Source organism: Drosophila mauritiana, chromosome 3L (genome assembly GCF_004382145.1).
Source record: "Drosophila mauritiana strain mau12 chromosome 3L, ASM438214v1, whole genome shotgun sequence".
NCBI classification, from domain to species: domain Eukaryota; kingdom Metazoa; phylum Arthropoda; class Insecta; order Diptera; family Drosophilidae; genus Drosophila; species Drosophila mauritiana.
Genome location: NC_046669.1, coordinates 2,494,050 through 2,515,743, shown reverse-complemented (window position 1 = coordinate 2,515,743; position 21,694 = coordinate 2,494,050). Strand labels below are relative to the sequence as shown.

The 21,694-nt window shown below is 40.9% G+C and overlaps 1 protein-coding gene across 14 annotated transcripts in view; it reads left to right on the top strand.

Annotated features, from left to right (window-relative positions):
• The first annotated feature begins 2,749 nt into the window (after positions 1-2,749).
• Positions 2,750-21,694, top strand: part of LOC117140973 (mitogen-activated protein kinase kinase kinase kinase 4) — a 31,303-nt gene continuing 12,358 nt past the window's right edge. For 5 of the 14 annotated variants that reach the window (XM_033304213.1, XM_033304215.1, XM_033304211.1 and 2 more), the window contains exons 1-4: positions 2,751-2,902; positions 3,568-3,701; positions 9,704-9,769; positions 21,242-21,686. In XM_033304213.1, the coding sequence (XP_033160104.1) occupies positions 3,624-3,701; positions 9,704-9,769; positions 21,242-21,686 (589 nt within the window). In that variant the 5' untranslated portion in view covers positions 2,751-2,902; positions 3,568-3,623. Of the gene's footprint in view, positions 2,916-3,086; positions 3,269-3,567; positions 3,702-9,703; positions 9,770-21,241; positions 21,687-21,694 lie in introns of those variants that run through there. The other 9 variants (XM_033304220.1, XM_033304221.1, XM_033304219.1 and 6 more) reach the window with 4 other exon arrangements.

Here is a 21,694-nt window from a genome sequence, read left to right as displayed (position 1 = left end):
GTAAAAACATATCCGATTTTGGGAAGGGCAAATTGGGCGCTTTTTAAGAGAATTATAAATGAAAGGCTGATGGTTGAAGAGGTGGTTGTCAACTGCTCACAGATATCGACTTTGGATATTGATAATTTAATCGGCTCTTTCACTAGAGTAATCAATTATGCCTTTCTTAAAGCAGTCCCTCATAAACCTATACATCACTCCAAGCTTACACTCCCTGTACATATAACTGAATTATTTAAAACAAGAAATATTATCCAAAGACAATGGTTTAGGTCACGTCATCCATTATTAAAATCAAGATGTGATCATTTAAATTACATCATACGAAAAGAGCTTTTCATTTATAATAATGCAAAATGGAACAATAAACTTCAAAAGCTGGATAAATGCAGCAAACCCTTTTGGAATATAACCAAAGCAATTAAAAAAAGAAAACAAATTGTTCCGTGTCTAAGTAAAGCTGATGAAATATACGCTTCTGGAAAAGAAAAAGCGAATATTCTTGCTGATGTCTTTCAACTGAAGCATAATCTGACACATTCATATTCAAACCAAAATACAATTGACCAAGTCAAAATATCTTTACAATCTATAGCTGAAACCCCAAACAACATCGCAGAAATTTGTAGAGTCACTTATCCAGAGGTTTTTTCAATTGTAAAAGCTCTCCATACTAGAAAATCTCCTGGAATTGATGGAATACCTAATATATCCTTGAAAAACCTTCCTACAAGCGCCATTAATCATATTGTTAACATTGCCAATCACTGTCTTCAGGCAGGCTATTTCCCACGGGATTGGAAGATAGCAAAAATAGTTCCAATTCTCAAACCAGGAAAACCTCCTGATAACCCTGAAAGCTACCGACCAATAAGCCTATTAAGCGGTTTGTCCAAGATTCTGGAAAAATTAATTAAATTGAGATTGGTGAAATTTTTGGACATACACAACACACTACCAACGGTACAGTATGGTTTTAGAAATGGTCTAAATACCATACTGCCGACCTTAAAACTAAGAAATTATATTAAAGAAAGTATCCAATCCAAACAATCTGTAGGGCTGGTTACACTTGATATTGAGGCTGCATTTGATACTGTATGGCATGACGGACTGTTGCACAAACTAAAGATGATTGGAACTCCCATATACCTCATTAAAATAGTTCAAAATTTTTTGACACATCGATACTTTAGCGTTAATTTGGACAGTAGTCAATCTGCTAGACGAATTTTAAATGCAGGTGTGCCACAGGGTTCTGTCTTAGGACCTACATTGTTTAATATTTTTACACACGATATTCCACAAGCTACAAACTGTGTACTTTCACTGTTTGCTGACGACGCCGCTGTCTACAGTGCTGGTTTCTCGTACAGCGAGATAAATCAATCCATGCAGAGTTACTTAAATGAATTAGACATATATTACAAAAAATGGAAAATTAAAATTAACCCTAATAAAACGAATGCTATATTTTTTACAAAAAGAAGGAAACCTCGTTATCTTCCTGATAGACAGTTGCGAATACTAGACTCTCCAATACAATGGGTTGACAACATTCGATATTTGGGTATAATTTTTGATAAAAAACTAACATTTAAATACCACATCAACAACACAATTATGAAAGTTAATAAAATTATTTGCACACTGTACCCTCTAATAAATCGTAAATCTAAATTATCAATATCCAATAAGATCATAATTTTTAAAACAATTTTTAATCCAATATTAATGTATGGGTCACCTGTTTGGGGTAGATGTGCTCAAACTCATATCAAAAAACTTCAAATATGCCAAAACAAGCTGTTAAAATTAATAATGAACTTACCTTATTACACAAACACTAAGTACCTACATATAAAAGTAGGTGTACAAAAAGTTCAACAAAAAATACAATATTAACAATCTTTTGTTTCAAGTCTTAGTTTTTTAAGTTAGTTGTAAGTCAATTAAGGTTTTTCTTCTCCCTTGTTTTCCTTAATAAATAATAAATATTGTTATACAAAAAACTAAAAACAGGTCAACTAGACATAATTAATAAATATTTCAGATGAAAGCCTTAGCTAAACACTGTAAATACCTAATTATACCATTAGCTTTAATGAAATGTACATATATATATAAGGGATAAAGCACAAATAAATTAAAAATTAAATTAAAATTATAAAAAGGATGTTTATATATATGTTTGATAATACAATTTGAATAATTTGAGTTAAATTGGAAAGTTGTTTCAATTGGATTATAAGTGACATAAGCGACCCAATCAGAAATAAAATGGCGAGTGCAAAGAAATCAGTGGAAATGTTGCAAAACCGATACCAATCTGTTATGAAAGTTGTTTTGGGCTGTTAACAGCAGTGCGTTGATTACACTAGCGTACATTATTAGACGTCTAATCACAAATAATCTTTAACCATCTTGCTTATATTTGCATTCTTATATTCCAATTGTTAATATTATATAACGTTTATATGAAATGGTTAAATCGTTGAGTTACCCTATGAAATAAAATATCACATCTGTGAATTTTTTTTAATTTTCCCAAGCCTATTTATTTATTCGGATTGGAATTAGTGAATGTATAATCTAATTTATTGATTCGGGTGTTAATTTGCCATTCTGCAAGAGAAAAATATACGGGCACACAATTGGCCTTCTACGGCTCGATATATTTGCGGTATGTGCGCAGAAATGAGAACGGTAATCGCGGAGTATTTTTCAGTTGGCGATGGAATAAGCTGCCATCGACTAATTGGTCACACTGTTGGAATCCGTCGGGGTTTTGGCGTCGCGTAAAACGGAAAACCGTTCTGATTTTCACTGAACTTGGGAAATTGAACTGTTCAGCTGGTTGTGCGATGCAAAGGCGATAGGCGCCCATCGCTGTGCGTGAAGAGTACGTATTCGCGGTACGCCAGTGAAAATCGCGAGTCCTGCGCGAGAACGCAAAACGCAATCGGGAGGAAAAAGCGAGTGGCAGATTTTTTCTGTCTACCTACACGAACCCATACGCAGGCTGCTGCGCTGGTGTGGGTGTGTGTGTGAGGCTGGTCCATCGGAGCGCCGCAAAAAAAATATTGAAATTGTGCAGTGTGTGCGAAGTAGCAGATGAATCGGCAGTGATTAATAAATGCTTTAAGGGCGAGCAAAGATTTTAAAAAGTGCTGGGGAATAAAAAGAGCCGCGCCCCGTTTGCCAAACGTTAACTAACACACACAAACACTCCGTCACAAAACACACACACGCACGCAGAGGCAGAGCAGTGAGAAAGAGAGATGGAGAGAGAGAGAGAGCGAGAAGAAGAGCGGAGAAGCGAAAAGAGAAAAGTTGTATGACAGCAACAAATAGTTTGTTAATTGCACGGGTTTTTTATTGTGGCATTTGTCATTTAGAGCGTATAAATCTTAAATCGCGGTAAAAAGCGTATAAATCTAAAATCGCAGTAAAGTCCTTCGGCCGCTCCTTCTCCACTCTATTTCTCTCCCCGTTGTTTTGCCCCCCACCCCTCGTTCACCGTCTTATTTGCATTTCTCCTCTCTCCACCTCTTTCTGCGTGCGAAGAATCAGCAGCAGCAATTCTCCAGATCCAGAAGAACAACATAAAATAGCAAATCAAAATGGCGCACCAGCAGCAACAACAACTGGCTCCATCGGTCAACTGTTCACTGGACGATATCGATCTGACGGCCCTAAAAGTGAGTCAATAAGCTGCGGTTATCCATCTCGAATGGAAATGGAATACGACTAGAAATAGAACCAGCAGCAGAGCCCCCAAAAATAGAGCCCCCACATTGCCCCCTCCCCCTCAGCTTTATTCATTAACACGCCTCGCCCGATTAACGGGAAAGTGACCGCCCCGTGATTATTTTCCCAGGTGTGGTCGTTTACACTCCAATTTCCGTTCGTAGTTTGTTAGTTCGATTTCACAAACTATTTACACTATCTGAAAGGTTCCACAATCGATTAGTTTCATACATAGATCTTTGTGAAAAAAACCAAAATGCAACCAATATGAATTCTTTTCATTTTCATTTCATGATGATTTTTTATCTGATACTACATTTTATATTCCTGCGACTCGCAAAGAAGCCTCGCTACTTACAACTTGGTTCCAAAAATACCCCACAATATCTTACCCAACTCGATTGGCCTTTCCAGTCGTCAAACCCTCGAAGGTTTCCCCCGCACATTTATGCAAATTGTTTAAAAGTACAACAAAAGCGAGTTCTTTTTCTTTGTGTTCGGCCTTTTTTGCACTTTGCCATGGTAACGAAAAAAGGTTTTTTTCTGGATTTCCGTTCTCCCCCTCGAAGCAATCACAATAATAATCGAGTTGATAAATGCACATTGGCATTTCGATTTCATTGCCTGACAAAAAACCACCCAACTTGGCACCACCCACCCTGTAAGTTTTGAATGTGAGAGTGATGTGCGCAACTTTTGACCGGCCGGTGTCACCTTCTCCGCTTTGCCAAGCTATTTTTTGTTTCGCTTCGTTTCTCAATGAATTTGTCGAGTCTTAACCCCCTTTCGGCCGCCTTAGCGCCCCCCTTTAACCCCCCTGTGGACGCACGCACTGCCGCATGCGTTTGTTGCCTTTCTCTTTCACCAAACACTCACCACTCTCACCACTCTCGGTGGCGGAACGGAACTCACCACGCCCGCCGGCCCCACGTTGGGCGCCATCTCTTTTGCTTTGCGCACCCACCGAAAGTTCAGTTTGGCACGAGTGTGTGTGTGAGTGTCCGTTTGTTGACTCTGCCTGGATGTGGCGGGGGTGGTTGGGGGTTCAATGGGGAGTGGGCTGGTGGTGGTGCTTGGGTCGTCGCCTCGCTGCTACGGCATGTGCGCCGCTGTGGTTGTGTGTGTACTTCACCCACAGATGAGGCCAAAATAATAGGCTTTAAGGCGGCCCTAAAAAAGGGATGTTCCACGAAGTTATATAAATTAAGTTAGCACTGAAAATCTGGAGTCAAATTTAAGAGATTATACCATTGTTTGGGGAGAGTTTCGGTTGGCTTTCGTACGGATATTATATTTTCATATATAATGTTTAGAAAACATATTTTTAAAACAAGAGTATATAGTTTTTGGATTAAAGGCTCCTCGACTTATATTCGCAGTACTCCCATGGCACTATTATTGTAGCCCCAACTGTTAGCCCGTGTGTGTTTATGAAAAATTGTTCATAGTCGATGCAGAGCGACGAAGACGAGACAAAAACGAGACAAGAATGAAAATTGTTTAGTTTACTTTATTAAAAGGCGGCAGGCAGAAGCGAGCAGAGCAACACCATGCGTGCTTTTGTATCTATGCGAGTCGCATGTATCTGGATCGCTGTGTGTGTGTGTGTGTTTGTATCTGCGCTGCAGCAGACAGCTTGAAGATGGCGATAATGTGGATTCAAATGATAATGATGATGAAAACGATGATTAAGATGGGGCACACACACAACACTGACTGCCAAGAAAAGCGGCGACGAACCCAAAGCAAAATCAGCAAAAATGGCAGCAGGCATGAGAATATGAATTGTGATGTGTGTCTTGTTTGAAGTGTTGTTTTTATTTGTTGTTTTATTTCTGTTTGGCCTTCTCCTCTCGGCGAGGGGCGCTAAAGTGGGCGTGGACGTGGGCGGCCCCCCGCCTGCATGTCTGCCATATTCCGGTGACCTGTCTGTGCGTGGCTTTTAAAGGTCATTAAACACAATGGCCGAGAGGAGAGAGATGCGCTAGCTGTGGAATGTCCCGAAATAGAAAACGACAAAAGGTCAGAGTCCTTAAAGCTAAGGTTCTTTCTCTCGAAACTGGCTCGCTTTGTGAGGCTTCCGTTCTGGTTTCTGTTCACTCGATAAGAACTCCACTCCACTCCACTCCTTGTGTCCGATAAGATACCACGAGCTGCATTCATCAGCACAAATTTCATTAATTATTTCTGGTTTTTACGACTCCCCCTTTATTTGTATTTGGTGCAGTTTCTTTTATTCTCCACTGATAACGCGGGTTGTCTTCATTTTGGTGTGGCTGCCACTTCTTTATGTGTATTTCACTCGCATGTGCACTGGAAGAAACCGATCTCCAATCAGTAATATTTAGGATCTAGTATAAACAAAGGGCAGATCCAACAACTTGGTTCTGAAGAATTCACGAGGTGGGCTTCTCCTTTTAAGTGGCACTATACTGCGTTTTAAATTTAACTTCATTATTTCAAGTTCCTTTCTCCGCAGTGTGTTTATTTTAATCAACATTTATTGCATTTCGTTAGCTGCGATAAAAACGTGTTCGCCCACATTTGTTCGGTTTGTTCCATGTGTCCGTCTGCGCTGCAATTTGCTCTGAGGAGTGGAAAGAATCGAGAAATCCACACATGTTTCAGTTTTTGTGGGTTAAAACAACATTGGCCCCGGTCCCCGGGAAAATACTTTTTATAAAGTTCGGGAAGAGGCATCTCTTCGCAATCGAACGCGTGTTTATAGAAGCAAATTTCCCCGGGGTGTTGGGAAATCATTTTGTTTTCCATGTGGATCTGTGGAAATCGGTCGTTAAATAATCAGCTCTAATCAGAGTTGGCTCATGTGCTGCTGATACCCGAAAAGTAGGTAAATGGGCTTCGTGACGTCAGCTGAGTGCATTCCTAATCGAATTGGCCACGCGACCCACACGAATTAGCCAACAAAGAGAAATAGTTTGGCTCTCTGCGAAAAAATAGTACACAACTTAAATTGGGATTAAAAGTCAACTAAATTAAATCCCAGGAAATACTTTTTTAAAAACTATGAATATTTCAACACAGTTTCCTAGTTCTAATTGGAATGTTTTCCAAGGTTTACCACATTTTTTCCTAGTGCAGCCACTGCATCTGCATAAGCCAGCTCGATTGAATTGCATGGGCGTCCTAATATGCAGTCAGTCCTGTTTTAAGCCACTCTCCTGCTCTTTGCATTTTTTACTGCTAACTGGGCCAAGCCTTTTGCAGGGGAAACGGGGCAACTATGAGGGGTGGGGGTGGGGAGTTCTGCGCTTTTAGACAAACAAAGCAAAACAAAACAACTCAAAAAATTCCAGTTTGCCAGGCCAAGCAAACTGTAGTAATGAAGCAACTAGCCAAAGAAACTGATGGCGACAAACTAAAGACAGGGATTTAAATCTACAAAACTTAACAAATCATCATAAACCCAATAATTACACTTCTTTATTTTACATTCTATATAACATGGATGAACAAGTTTAATTCATAAAAAACATATTTATTTGAAGTAGTTTTTGGAAATTAGATTGAAATCTCTAGTCTTACAATATGAAAGGTTTCCCTAAAGCAATCTTCACTGTACCGCCAGCGACTGCGTTGGTCGGCGACTCGATCTTTCGGCCTCCAACGGGTTGTTTAGTTTTAGTTTTAGTTGTACCCGTTTGGACAAATACAAAAACAAACAGCGGCAACAACAATATGGGGGGCTGGCGAGGAAAGGCAAACAAAAGGCGAAGAAGTAGGAAAGGGGGGCGGGGCGGGGAAGGGAAGTAGGTGGTGGGAGGGGTGCGGTGGTTTTCACATGTGTCGGCAGCTGGACAATTTCCAAAGAGAGCGGCAGGAGTAAGCTACAGTACCAACAACATCCGAACCAGCCTGTTTTGCCTGCTGGTAACTGATAACTGTAACCAAATCTACACTGCGAGAAAATCTAGAATATATTGTGCAGATTAGTACCTTTTTATACCTTTTACTCCTGGTAGAGACTTTATTCATGAGATATAGATAAAATATCTGATACTTGAGTTTAGAATGACCAAGGGAACAGATCGAAATTCCTAAGAAGTACAGTGAAACTTTCTCGCAGTGTGCGATCGCTGCCCACCGACTAGAACTTTTTTCTAACGGCTACCTGAACCCGGTCATCCCCGCTCCCCGCTCCCCGCTCCACTCGGCCATTGGACTGCTCATTTGGTGGGATTTGTTTCTGTGTTGCTTAACATGTCAACGCTAATGAGTCATGGAGCGGTTCCAGCAGATACTTTTCTCTCGGTTTTCTTCGTCGTTTTCCTCGCCGTTCAGTGAGTTCATTTTTTGTGAATTTTTAATTGATTTTTACAACGTGAAGTAATCAGCCATAAATAGCAGTAATTGCCGTCGCACTCCCAGCACGTTTCCTTTGTCTCTGGGCTGTTTTCCCTCTTGTTTTTGGCTTTTCCCTGCCTTTCCCTTTATCGCATGTGTTTGACACACTTTTCTGGGTCTCGAGTGGTAAAAAAAGGGGCGGGGGGTGCAGCCATAAATCTACTCAAAGCGGCTTCCATAGTTCTTCAGCTTTTCCCTCTCTTAGATTTTCCCCTATTTGTTTATTTCGTGGTTTTTACTTTACTTTTACTACACTTTTTTTTTGGCTGTTGACTTTTTGTCTTTTGGTCTCTAATTCCTGCAGCTTGAGGGAGCTTCCACCCCGTGGAAAATTATGGGTGAATTCACCCGGGGGGTTGGAAAACTGCAGTTCGTTTGATGGGGATTAAAGCTGCATAAAGCTGACAACTTATGATGCGCCATAAATCAATCGTTTGAGGATGCCAAGAGTTATATTCCGCGATATATTTTCTGTCAATAATGTGTGGATTTCTCTTGGGCGCTTTTCCCAAAACTTGTAAGACTTCAATCAACCTTCTTTCGAGTTCGCCTGCTCAACTTGTTGTAGAACTTTTGCACAAAGTGAATTTGGAGCACTGACTGCAGCTTACTAACTTTTCTTATCCATCTACACTGAAATTAGAGGATTAGCATTATATAATTATTGCAATGGAACAAAGATTTAGCTAATATGCATGTCAGCTAACTTTCGTGCTTCATGGCTAGTATAATATAATATAATAATATTATCTTCGTTGTCCCAGGACAATAAGTCTATCAAAAAGCCATATTATTTTTCCGAGAATAGCTCCGCTCCGTAAGCCTATTAAATCAATATTTATTGGGCACAATTTCTTTATGTGCGCCTCGTGGCTCTGAACCCACAACCTCTCGAACCTTTGAGCGTCAACTGGGGCTGTCGAAAAAGTCAGTTACCTGTTGAAATGGCGGCGTTCTTGTTTTTGTTGTTATTTTAATTGGCATTGCCTTACCTGTCGTTCTGGACGTCTTTGTAATCCCAGTGGCCCCATTCGCGCCCTGCTCCTCCATCACCTGCGCTCCAATAAAAATAGAAAGCATTGTGCCTGCCTCCACTTCTCGCTGTCGTGTCACGCTCGTGTCACGAGCTGCGTGTCAATGAACTCGCATGCAATTTGTATGGCTTTTGGGAATCGAGAATGGGCATGAAAGTGGAATATAAGGGATATCAGATGGGATGGGATGGGGGGAATCCAAATCGGAATTTGGAAATCGAGGATTTTTTATTTTTAGCGCAGTGCGAGTGCCTCTGCGGACTTGTCTCTCCTTATTTGTATTGTTATGCCTTAATAATTTGTTTACAAACAACCCAGAAACAAAGGGAAATCCCGGACTGGTTCGTGTTTAAAGGTTGTTTAAGTGGTGCGGGTTCCGAAAAAGAGGGTTTCAAGAGGGGCATTCGAGGGTTCTTTGTTTGCAGTGTGTGTGTGAGCGTGTGTGTGGCAGCTGGGCGGAATGAAAAATAAAAGGATTTTATTTGGGCGTTTCCACATTGATTTTCCCCAGCTAGTTCATCCATCACTCATGTTCTCCACATTCTCTCTTTCAGGATCCAGCTGGCATCTTTGAACTCATCGAAGTTGTGGGCAATGGCACCTACGGTCAGGTCTACAAGGTAAGCGAATCGTTATATTTTATTAGCTTGTTAAGTTTTTTTTTTACGGCTTTCTTTTCATAAGCAAATTTTCGCCGAGAGAGCAATGATCTCAGACTTTTGGCTTCTGGGAGTCACTTAGTCTCTTTATAATTAGCAATCGTTAGAGTTAATGCTTGACTGCGTTTTGCTTTAGTTTTGCAATGTTTTTTTCTTTATAAGCGATATGTATCTGGGTATCTGTATCTACAGGGCGACGCCTCATCTTCCGTCTTGTTCTGGTCGCTTTAATTAGTTTGTGTCCGCTATGATGTCTAATAACTTAAAGCGGCGAACAAAACAAAAAATGACTACAAGCCAAAACAGAAATGCCGAGAACGGATTCTTCTCACACATTAACACATTTTTCTGGCTCTGCGCCTGGCGGGTTAATAGTGATAGTAGGAATAATAACAGCAAGAATAAAAAAAGGGAGGTCAAAACTCTTCGAATTCGAAGTTGAAATGCCCTTTAAAATTTAGTTTAATGCCTTTTTCTGGTATCTGTAACAATCGTAATATAAGAAACCGTTACTAACCAAGCTAATAACTTCATAAAGACATTTGTTTTAAGCTCAGCGTTAGCTTCAGATTTTGGTATACCCTTTTGAAGAGTATTAGAAGCAACAGGAACAATCATCATCATAATCACGCAGCTAAACAATGCCTTGACTTTGTGCCTGTATTTAAATTATAAGTTTAAAATGTATCTGCAAGATACAATTGTGCAGCAGCAGCAGCGGCGGCGGTACAAAAATAGACATTGCTTTTGTAAATTACCGTTAGCTGTTGGAAAATCAGAAAAAGCGGAAAAAGTGTGGCATGCGCCGCTTGGGAGGCCAACGGCAAGTTTTGGATGTTGCTGTTGTTGTTGTTGTTCTGGTGCTTGGGCGTTCGTAGTGCTGCAGTTGTTGTTGTTGCAGTTGCATGTTGCTGTTGCACTTTGTGGGGGTCGCCGCCGGCATCTCTGTGATGAATGCAACCGAATTGAGTTGCCGTTGCTGCTGGATTTGCCTCAAGTTGTTGTTTATCGCCTCTACAGATGCTAAAGTATTTTTATACCCTCGAAGTGGGTAATTTGATTTGGGAATGGGTTCGAAACTGCATGAAAAGGAGTAATTTGGGCGCCATAAAGTTGTACAACTGTTGGTTGCCATTTAAAACTAAATTGAGGAGAAGAAGGGCTAGCTTTTTAAAGTCGAACAAAAATGTTAGAGAACTACAATCAGCTAGTTTTTTAATCGCTTCAAAAAGTAGAGTCTATATATTGCAGGGCAGAAAGCTTACTGATGTTTGTTTGAAATACAATCTCACAAGTTTGTGTATTTTTCTTGATACCCCATCTAATATGAGCTTTTGCACTAAGTGAGTTAATCATCGCAGAGTTTAAATATCTGGAGAATGAGTAATTCAGCCAGTGAATTTCCACATCTACCTTCAAGGTTGTTGCGCTTGGGTATTCATAATCTCCTTTCCATACACACATATTCGTATTTAATTTAATTTCTCGGAATGACCAGCTCTTTCACGTGCGCCCTTATAAGGTTCTTCAGGTGGATTAAGCTCTATCGGTTACACCATTTCACGAAATTCTGCTGTCAATCAGTTGGCATTGGCAGCTTTCAAAAGTCTCTGCAATTTCATATCTTTATGGCCCAAAATATTGCCAAAGAAATGCCAGTCAATTGAAATCTCCCACACAACTGAAGTTGTTAGGGTTACGCAGATTAAAATGTAAGACACTTGGGAAAAAGTTGCCTTGAACCAATCAAATATAATAATAATAATAATAATCGAAAATTGTATGAGGCACAAGTTTTGTTTACTGTGTACCCGCAGTTCTTTGAGAACTTGTTAACTCAACTCGGCGACGTCTTTGGCGCTTTAAGTTGTTCATGATTCCGCAGTGGCCGAGCATCTGTGTGAAATTAGCATGAGTAATGCCGCCAGATACTTTGTGTATCTGATTCTGATTGTGTGTTTGTATCTGTATCTGTATCTGCATGTGACTAGGAACTCGAACGCACTTAAAAAGTAACGGATGCGGAGTCCATCCACTTGCTCGCTGTGTGTCTCATTTCGTTGGTATTTATTTGGCTGTGGTTTTAGCCGACTTTTCGCCGATTACTTACTAGCTGACTGACTGACTGTCCAACCGGTTTACATTCGCTTTGGAGAGCCACCTTTTTGGCCCCAGCAGCTTATCAAACGTCACAGACCAATGTGTTGACCAATTTTTGCCATTTGGTGGCCTGCTGCTTGCCTTAATCATAATTTCAATTTGGCCTGGGTGTTTTTTTCTTTTTTGGGTATTTGGATTTCCAGTCAATGACGATCTTTAGCATGACTTAATTTCGTTTCTGGGAATCTTTTCGCAAAGCTCCATTGATTTATGACTATCTGTCTCCCCCGTTTTGTTTTCGCTTTCGTGTTTGTTTTGTTTAGGGCACTTCCGTTTTATTGATAACTCGATATTTCCACCAACTGCGCTGTTTGTTTGCCAGCTTGTATCGCACTTAATAAGCTGGCCAAACTGTCGTCCAGTGAGTCAGAGGAGCTGAATTGGAATGGAATCGTGGCGGAGGAGTCGTGGGTGAGGGGAGGATCGGATCGTTAGCCACATGCGGTTCCGGGGAACACGTACAAGTGCAACGTGTTAACGGTCTCATGGCAAGTGCACTGATTTCTTGCTGTTGGCAGTTGGGGGCGTGTGGAAGTTATAATGAGAAGTCTGACTTCAAAAACGTGGTCAACTGGAAATTGAGAACGGTGGCCGGCCAGGAGGCACAGTTCAGACAAAGAAACTTTACAAAAGTTTACGAATGCGAAAGAAGTTTACTTGCAGCGTAGCTGTCTAATATATATTTCTAGTTCATTTCACAAGAAGTTGCACGACTTTTTCCTAACTAAATGTGGCATTTTGTTATAGCTAAAGAAATATGAAAATAGTGAGGAGATTACAACTTATAAATCAAATTAGTGAATAGTTTTTACTTGAAATGTACTTAATTGCACAAAATAAGCGTCATGATTTAAATGATCTAAGTGCATATGAACGTGTTGTTATTCAAAAAAACACACACACAAAGCTCAATTTCCGCAATGTTCATAAATGTTATTTTTGGGGCTTGGCTCCCGTTAGTTTCCGCCCACACAATAAAAACAACGACAGCGGCCCACAGTTGTCGTATAATTAACATTTTTCATAGCTGGGCGAACTTTGACCCAATTACGTGGAACTCGAGAAGGAAGCAGATGGATTGAGGAGCACGAGGAGGTGGAGTTGGTGGAGGAGGAGGAGGCTGGCGAGGAGGTGGAGCTCCAGTTGGAGACAGACAAGTGCAGACAGCAAGACCACAATACATATTTATGAGCGAGACATGATAATAAAGCACGCAAGCAAATAAATGGGGGGAAAGAAATTAACCAACGGCGCAGGCGCAGCCAGGCAGAAAGACACTGAAGCTAAAGAGGCAGCAACTGCAGTGCAGGGCAGTCAATAAAATAAAACACGACAAGCGAAACATGCAAAATACATTAAAGCCAATAAACAAATCAAGCAGGAAGCCACAACAGCAAAAACAGCGAAATACAGAGGAGAAACTATACTCACACACATAAAATAGCCAGCAATTAGTGCACGAGTACCCGAAAAAGCATAAAAGGCTCTCTCAATGTCACAGATATAAAAAACAACTAATTATTACGCAAATAGTATCTTTTGGGTAGGCTCCAAAAGCATTTAAGCAAACACAAGTCATTGACACGTTCACTGAGCGGCTACACGCAAAGAAAAACTTTGGGAATAAGATCTAACAAATCTCTAGAATTACTAGACTTTTATGATCATTCCACTAAAGAGTTATACGATTGGGATCAACAATTAATCTTCAGATAGCTATTTAATCTTAGAAGTATCTGAAAGATACTTCAGAAAGTTCTTGAAGTATTTTCATTAGCAGGAAGGTGGGATAACTTAGTATGTATTTGCCATACTAAAGATTATATTTAGAAGCTTTAAACTCTTCTTAGTTTATTGCAGTGTAACTTAGTCTCCTTTCTCTTTCCCTGTTTCAGAAAAATTTAAATGATTCCCTCGCTATCTTCAGCCATTCCCTGCATTTTCTGCGCTATTTCCCGCTCATTGTATTTTTAGTGGAGGTTCACTAACTCTGCTTTTGCTCTGTATTTTGTATTTTGTTTTTTGGCTTTGGATTGCTGATTTCGGGCTGGCTGCTTCGCTTTGTTCGCTTAATTAAATCTCTAGCCCTGACACTTTTTCATTGACAAGGCAACCTGTGCGCTCCCTGCCCCGCAGCTTTTGTGCCAAAACAATAAATGGGATTTTGGGTTTACGTTTTCGAGTGTTTTTTTTTGCCAAGTGCGAAAAATAAAAGAAAGGCACATTTTGCTGGCCGCAGCAAAAGGCGATGGGAAAGTCATCGAATCTGAGTCGAGGTGGGGGAATGTGGCTCATACATAGCTATAGATACATACGTGTAGATACATATATATCTATATGTGTGGGGGCACCCAGTAACGACCTTGGGAAGTTGCCTCTTCTTCTTGATGGCCGGTGAGTTGGTGTCGAAGCTGCTAAGTTATGCATTTTTTATAATCAGTCTGCGTGGGTTGCTGTTTTTTTTGTGGTCCCTCCGCTTTTTATTTATTTTTTAACAGCTTTTGTTTTTGGCTCAAATTATATATGCATGTTGGAAGTTGAAAATTTATCACTTTCGAAGGCGGCGTGTGAAATTTTTGTGGTCTGCCTTCTCCGGCAAACTGAAACCACAAACACTATTTAAAAAAAGGTTGATCAAAGGTCGGGCTTTTGGCCATTAGAAAAGGCAAAAACAAATAACCTCTTTGATTTGCTAATTGGTTCATTTAGAATACCAGGAAAAGCTGCTTTTATTCAGTTCTGCTTAACAGGGAAATTAATAATTCTTAATTTCTTTATCACAAACACTATGATTCACTTAAAGTGAATGCTTTTGTGATGTGTTTTTTCGCATAACTACATTTAAAAATATCTATCTATGTAAAACAAAGACTTTGTATATCTTTGAAAATATCGATTCCAACTCTCAACCCGCTTGAAATCGCTTTTCTTTCCTCTGTGTTGATGGACAATTGACCTACTTTTGAAAATAAACTTTGAAACCCATATGTTCAAATTACCGCCCACAAATCAGCAAATGAGATAGCTCTCTTTATCTTTATGTTTGGCCATTATTCAGCAATTGCCACAAGTATGGCTTGTTGTTTTGCCTACAAGGCTAACTTTGGCAATAAGCAAATGTTTTAATATTTATGGTTTGATTAAATATGCAAACATTTCGCTGATTACTCAGAGATTGTTTTGTGGAATTCCACGATTTCGTTGGAACAGGCACTTTTGGGGCATATTTAGTTTTGTTTCGCCACTCTAATTTTTTTTGTTCGTTGTTGCTTTTGAACAATTAATTTATGAGTGAAAGTTTTGTTAGTTTGCATGCATAATTTGCTGCAGGCAACAGAGAAAAGTCTCTGTCTTTTCTCCATAGGGAATTGAACCTATCTAACTGAAGATACAGCCTTTTCTTCATCTGTAGCTGCTGGCGGGCAGACCCTTATCTGCATATTGACTTATAATGTCACATCGGAATATAGTATATATACAAACATATATGGGATTGCTTGATAGTACAGTATTGTCCATGTAATTGCGCACACAATCGGGGAGATGGGAATACGAGTGAAAAGCGAACCCGTTGACCCGCAGTCGTGTTGCGGTTGCAAGTTTTTCCTTCTTTTTTTTGTGGACCACCCTATCTGTCTTTCCGCTTAATTCATTTAATTTCCAATTACCGAAATGGGGATCGCAATTTGACAGCTCTGGAGGGACGCACTCTTGCTCTCAATTAATTAGAATATAAACCCGGGAAGTAATAATACACACACACGCACACACACCCCTAAGTGGTAAGGAACCGGAAATTGTTGACACGCAAAAGTGACGTCATTATCGCACACAACATTTGGGTTTTATTGAATACAGCCTATATTATACTTATATATATATACCGCCATTCCGAGCCCCACATATGCCAAAATTATCTTTTGGCACAATTTCATCGCTCGCTTATCTCTGGCAAATAAACACTTTGGCCGTCAACAATGAAAATAGAGTCCGTGAGTCAGTTCTCAAGGTATACTCTGCTGATAAGACAATCTGGCCATGCAAATTGTTCTTGTGATTGGGGATTGCCAGTGAATCTAATGAATAAACCACAATTGTGCTGGTAATTGATTGGAAAGTAGGGGGAAATTGTTCCGATTACGAATGAGAGGGTAATTCGTAAATGGGATTGGTTTTAAATGATTTATTAAAGGGAACATTAAAATAGAATTCTTTTATAGTCAATTAATGGTGTTTTATTGAACAATTATAAGAATTTCCTAGGTAAAACTCGATTTATTCTCGGGCAATTTGTCTAGACAGCTTTTAGTGGCGTACTGTCAGTTTTTAAATTGTAAATGCCAAAATTACATTTACGCTGGCACTTTGGCTACGAAAATAACTGGCACATCAAACAACAAACTTTGACTAACTAGGTTAACCAGGTGGAGGCTACGGCAGCAACCTGGCAATAATACAAAATGGAAAGCTTTTCCAAACACTTTGAACTCGGTTTTTCCTGGCGCTGCTCCATGCCACAACACTCCACTCCACTCCACTCGAACTCACCCGCTCACTCAGACACACTCCTCTGCTGACGGCTGGGAAAATTCAATTTAATGAAATGCAGCCAAGTGCTAAAAAGCCTGTTAAGTGGTTCAATGAACGGGTGGGAGGGATCGAGCGGGGTAAGTGCAACTATTGGCCTGGCTAACCTTTGACCCAACCTCCCCCCCTGGAACTTCGAGCGCTGACCAAATGTGAGCCACATATCTGGGCATAAATTTAAACAAAAATTTCAAGCATTATTGCTCCTTCATTGCTGTTTTATGACCCAGCTGCAAACACTCGCAGACCAAACGAGGTATAGCAACACGGGTACCAAAGTACAGTAGGCCCTCGATAGGCGGTGCTTGACACACTCTGGCTTTACAAAGAGAAAATCGATATCTGCTAAACTTTATTTTCAAATCTATAAGATTCAATCTTCATAATGTATTCACAAAATGTATTGACTGTAGCACACCTACGAATTTTCAATCAACAAAAACGTTGATTACCCAAGTTAATCAACGAAACTAACAACAATTGCTAATTGATGAGCGTTAACCTTCCCGCTCCCCCCCGTTGCCCCCTCTAACCCCAGTGTGGTCCACCTAATCACCTTTCAAATGGAGTCTACAAATTTGCACACCGATCGACTGGCAGCGCAAAAAGCAGGCATCTCATACAATAAAAAGCATGCACAAATGTTGCGTAAGTTGGCCAAACGCAGCTGTGTTGCACTGCTGCTCCGAACTGGAGGTGCCCAACTCTGTGGGCCAGTGGGGCAAACCGGAGGCTGTTGCCACTCGGTGGGTTTTGGGTCGGTGGGTTACTTGTGATACCCAACTCGACGCATCGCACGGGCGTGGTGCTGTGGTTTCCATTCGCACTCCAAGTCGGATCTCTGCGGCTCGCAAGTGTTGTAATTGAATTGCCTGTGTGCGGCTGTGTGGGAGCTGCAAGATGCAGTTGGATGCAGTTGCCACAATTAATATGCCCACAAAGCTCAATGAAAGGTGTCAGCAGCAGCAGCAGAAGCATCGACTGAAGTAGAGGAGAAAAGTGGTGGTACCATGTGGTTTGGTTTCCTTTCGGCTTGTTGTGGCTGGAGCTCTTTGGGTTACCCAACACCAGCGACAAGTGGGTGGTGTGTCCATCGATATAAATTGCATGGAAATGGGACAAGTGGAGCGGGAAGCTGCCTGGTTAAATAAATTGTAGATAAATTCTCTGACGACCCATAACTTTACTTTCTATGTTCCTTGATTCCAGCTCTCGGCTAATCTATTCAAAACATTTCCATTTCCTCGTTTATTTTCATCTGCTGATCGCATAGAACACATGGGTTCTCTCTCCTTATCGCAAACGGAACTCAATTTCTTCCAGCTAAAACAATCGCAGTTGTATATAGTATATGAAATGTATTACCCTTGCTCCTCTTTGTTTCAAGCGATTTGCGTGCCAAGTTGGGGCAACTTGAAAAACATGTCCAAAAGTTGATATTTTTGGGCCACTTTTTAGGGGAGGCACTTGACAGCATTTTTGCCTCTTATGCAACGTCAGTTTCCGACTTGCGTTTAAATATTTATTTTTTTCCCTCTTCTGTTATCAGCCAGCTTGCAGACCAAAATCATATTTTTTCTGTCAGCGTCTCTTGCGAATTTTTCTCGCATTTTTTCCCTGGGATTTTTGTCGACAATTTACACGACTTGCATAGTTTCCGAACGGGGTAGAGTGAAGTTTCCAAAACAAGATATTGCATATGCTTCTTACGTATACTTTTCACGATCTGATATATACAATGCTTATGAGAATATATTTCCCACCTTATTATGCAGTTTTCTATAGCCACTAATGCAGTTTACGGTGGACCTTCGATCTTTGCAATAAAGAAGTACATATACATTATGAAATCAAAAGGTTAAGATACTCCGTAATCAAGCTGAAGTTTATATAAGCCTCGCTCTGTTAAATTTCTAGCCTTGTTCTATTTAAAGAAGTAAATCTATTTCAAGTATCTTTCTCCACGGGACAGGTCCACCCTAGCGCCAAGTATCTGTATATTTGTGGCATATCATCGGGTTGATTTTTTTATTGTTTGGGTTTCTTTTCACGCTTGATTTTATTTGCGCCTGTATCCGTATCCGTCTGTATGTGTATCTGTGAGTGTTATTGTGACTGTGGCCGGTATCTGACAGATACTCGTGCTCGGTGTGGTAATCATAAACCATCTCTTGTGCATAGGTAGGCAAATCCAAACTCGAATCGGACAGCTGCACCACTCGAGCACCGAGCTTCATTCCATTGTTGACTTTACCTTTAAAACATTTTCACATTTTGATTATATTACAAATTCAGCGATTTTTCTCTTTTAACCCGTCGGAGCTTTATATGGCAAAAGGCTTGTCGTCGGTCGCAGTCAGTGGCTTTGTTTATTTGTTTCAGCGGATTGTTTAGCTCTATTTGCTTTGGGGCTTTTAAGAAGAAACCGACGGGAGGTGGAGAAATGCCAATGGGAGTGCGACCGCACTGAGTGATTCACAAATATTTTTCTTTGTATTAATTGCGGCAATCATCTGTCTTCTTCGATTACATAGCTACGTGGCCCGGGGCGGATTTTGAACCCACTCAAAAATCGAAGACGACAATTTCCTGGTACAAGTGCAATACACCATCTAATCGATTCCTCTATGCACAGATTCGTTCTATTCCGCAAGTCAGGCTCCATTAGTGCATATCATTAATTTGCATAAAATCTGCAGCACAGTTAGAACCTGGCGATGATGCGCTGATGGCCAAGACATTCTCCTCCAACTCCTTTCGCTTCGTTTGGCCATTTTCTTAATAACATTTTGATAGGATCTAGTCATGGTGTAACGCCTCGTCTAACTATTCAATAAGCGGAAAGAAAATGACAGGTTTTTGCGCACTGAGTTATGGAGTACACTATAAGTAATGGCGTTGCATATTCGGATATTCCATCCATTGCAGTTGTAAATGTTTTTGTAAAATCTTCTGATATTTGTTGGATATGGTTGTCAAGCTTCATGATGGAACCGATTCTCCGTCATCAGCTATATAGAGCTGTAACGACGTCTATTAAAGGTGCCCAAATACACCGATCAACCCGAAGCTATTACAGATATGGATCAGCGCATAGATGGAGTTTCCAAAGTGTTTTCCCCGTGGGTCGGGCAAACCAGAAACCAAATCGTAATCACCCTCTTAAAGTGAACATCGAAGAGCCGACGGGCAACATTTCATACCATGCCATCCCGCACCGTAAGGCGCATCGTCATCGTCTGACTATCGTCACTTAAATTGTTATCATCTCTCGTTAAGCATTTTGATTTATGGATGGGGCCGGAGCCCGATGCTCCTGCTCACTCAATTAAAACTGTATTAAATGTAAAATGACTTTAAAAGCGGCTTAGGTTAGGCGACAAGGCAGCCGCAACGGAGATGCAGTCGATGGCAGCTGATGAAGCTGGGAGCTCTTTTTGCACCCAGCAACCGGTTGGTCAGGACAACTCAATCTTGGCCAGAAAAAAAGGGGGTAGAGAATAAAAACAATTTGCGAGTTTGATTAAAGTGGCAGGCTAATTGAAACTAGTTGGGGTTGGTCTGAGCACCAGCACTAAACGCCGAAGATGCAACGTGACTTGGAAACTTTGAATCTCTTGAATCTCTGGTTAAGAATTACCACAACTTAGAGAGTAGACTTAATAATTAAGATTGACTCTTTTCGACAGATAATTAGAAATCTTTAGTTAACTTTGCCTGTAAAATACTCCAATGACCTTTCAATCTGCAAATTATTTTCCTCAGTGCCTCAATCTTTTTTTTAGTTTCCTCCATTCATGTCCTGATTTAGTCACCTTCGTGGCGCTCTTGAATAGATATTTGTGGCATGTTTACCTTAACTACTTGACACCCTGATTGAGCAGACACATTACCCCACTCGAGGTTGATGCTCCTCTCCAGACAGAGTTCCCTGCCCTCCACTTGCGCTCCTCCTTGTTGCGTTCTATTGTTTGATTCCATTGGAGTCGATGCCGATGCTGGCGTTGCGGCTGCTTTTGTTTACTTAATCACTTTTTATGCGTCGCACTTTGTGGACGCCGGGCGGGAATGCGGGGAAGGGGCCAGACCCACAGACCATATAAAATATATAGAATATATACAGCGCTGCACTAGCCAACGCCTCCATGGTCGTCGCCAGCGTCATCGCCATCGTCTTGTTGTCGTCGACGGCATAATGGAGGGTGCTGAAGTGCATTAAACAGCCTCAATGCCGCAAAGAACCGAGCCGAGTTCTGGAAACGCAGTAAAACCCCCAGGCCTGACCTCGATCGTGGCCAGTGCTCAAGACCAAATCGGTTGGGGTTCTTGGGACTGGAGTGGTTTTAAATAGTTTTCAATATTCATAGGTATAATTTCCGCATTTAAAGAATATAAATTGCGATATAACTAAGCCAATAGAAATATGCGAATAGAAAATCACGTTTGTGTTTCAATTGAATTTCTAACAAGATTGTTTGCTGATGACTAAAAAATTCAATTCGTCACTTGGCCTTCTTCATTCAGAGATTAATCATATTTCGCATATCGAAAAATAAGATGTGATCATGAACAATGCCGAAAGCATTCTCCTCAATAACTTAAGATTCCATTTCATAATTGCATCAAGATTAATTTCTGTCAAGCCTTTGTTTTTAACATCGAGAATTCCCGCTTTTCTATTTACAGGGCCGTCACACGAAGACTGGTCAATTGGCTGCCATAAAGGTGATGGACGTCACCGAGGACGAAGAGGAGGAGATCAAGCTGGAGATCAATGTGCTAAAGAAATACTCGAATCACCGCAACATCGCCACCTACTACGGAGCCTTCATCAAGAAGTCACCGCCTGGGAAGGACGATCAGCTATGGCTGGTGATGGAGTACTGTGGTGCTGGATCGGTGACGGATCTGGTCAAGTCCACCAAGGGTCAGAGCCTGAAGGAGGAGTGGATCGCCTACATCTGCCGCGAGATCCTGCGGGGCCTGAGCTACCTGCACTCGAACAAAGTCATCCATCGCGACATCAAGGGGCAGAATGTGCTCCTCACCGACAACGCCGAGGTGAAGCTGGTGGACTTTGGCGTCTCCGCCCAGCTGGATCGCACGATAGGACGGCGCAACACATTCATCGGTAAGCTA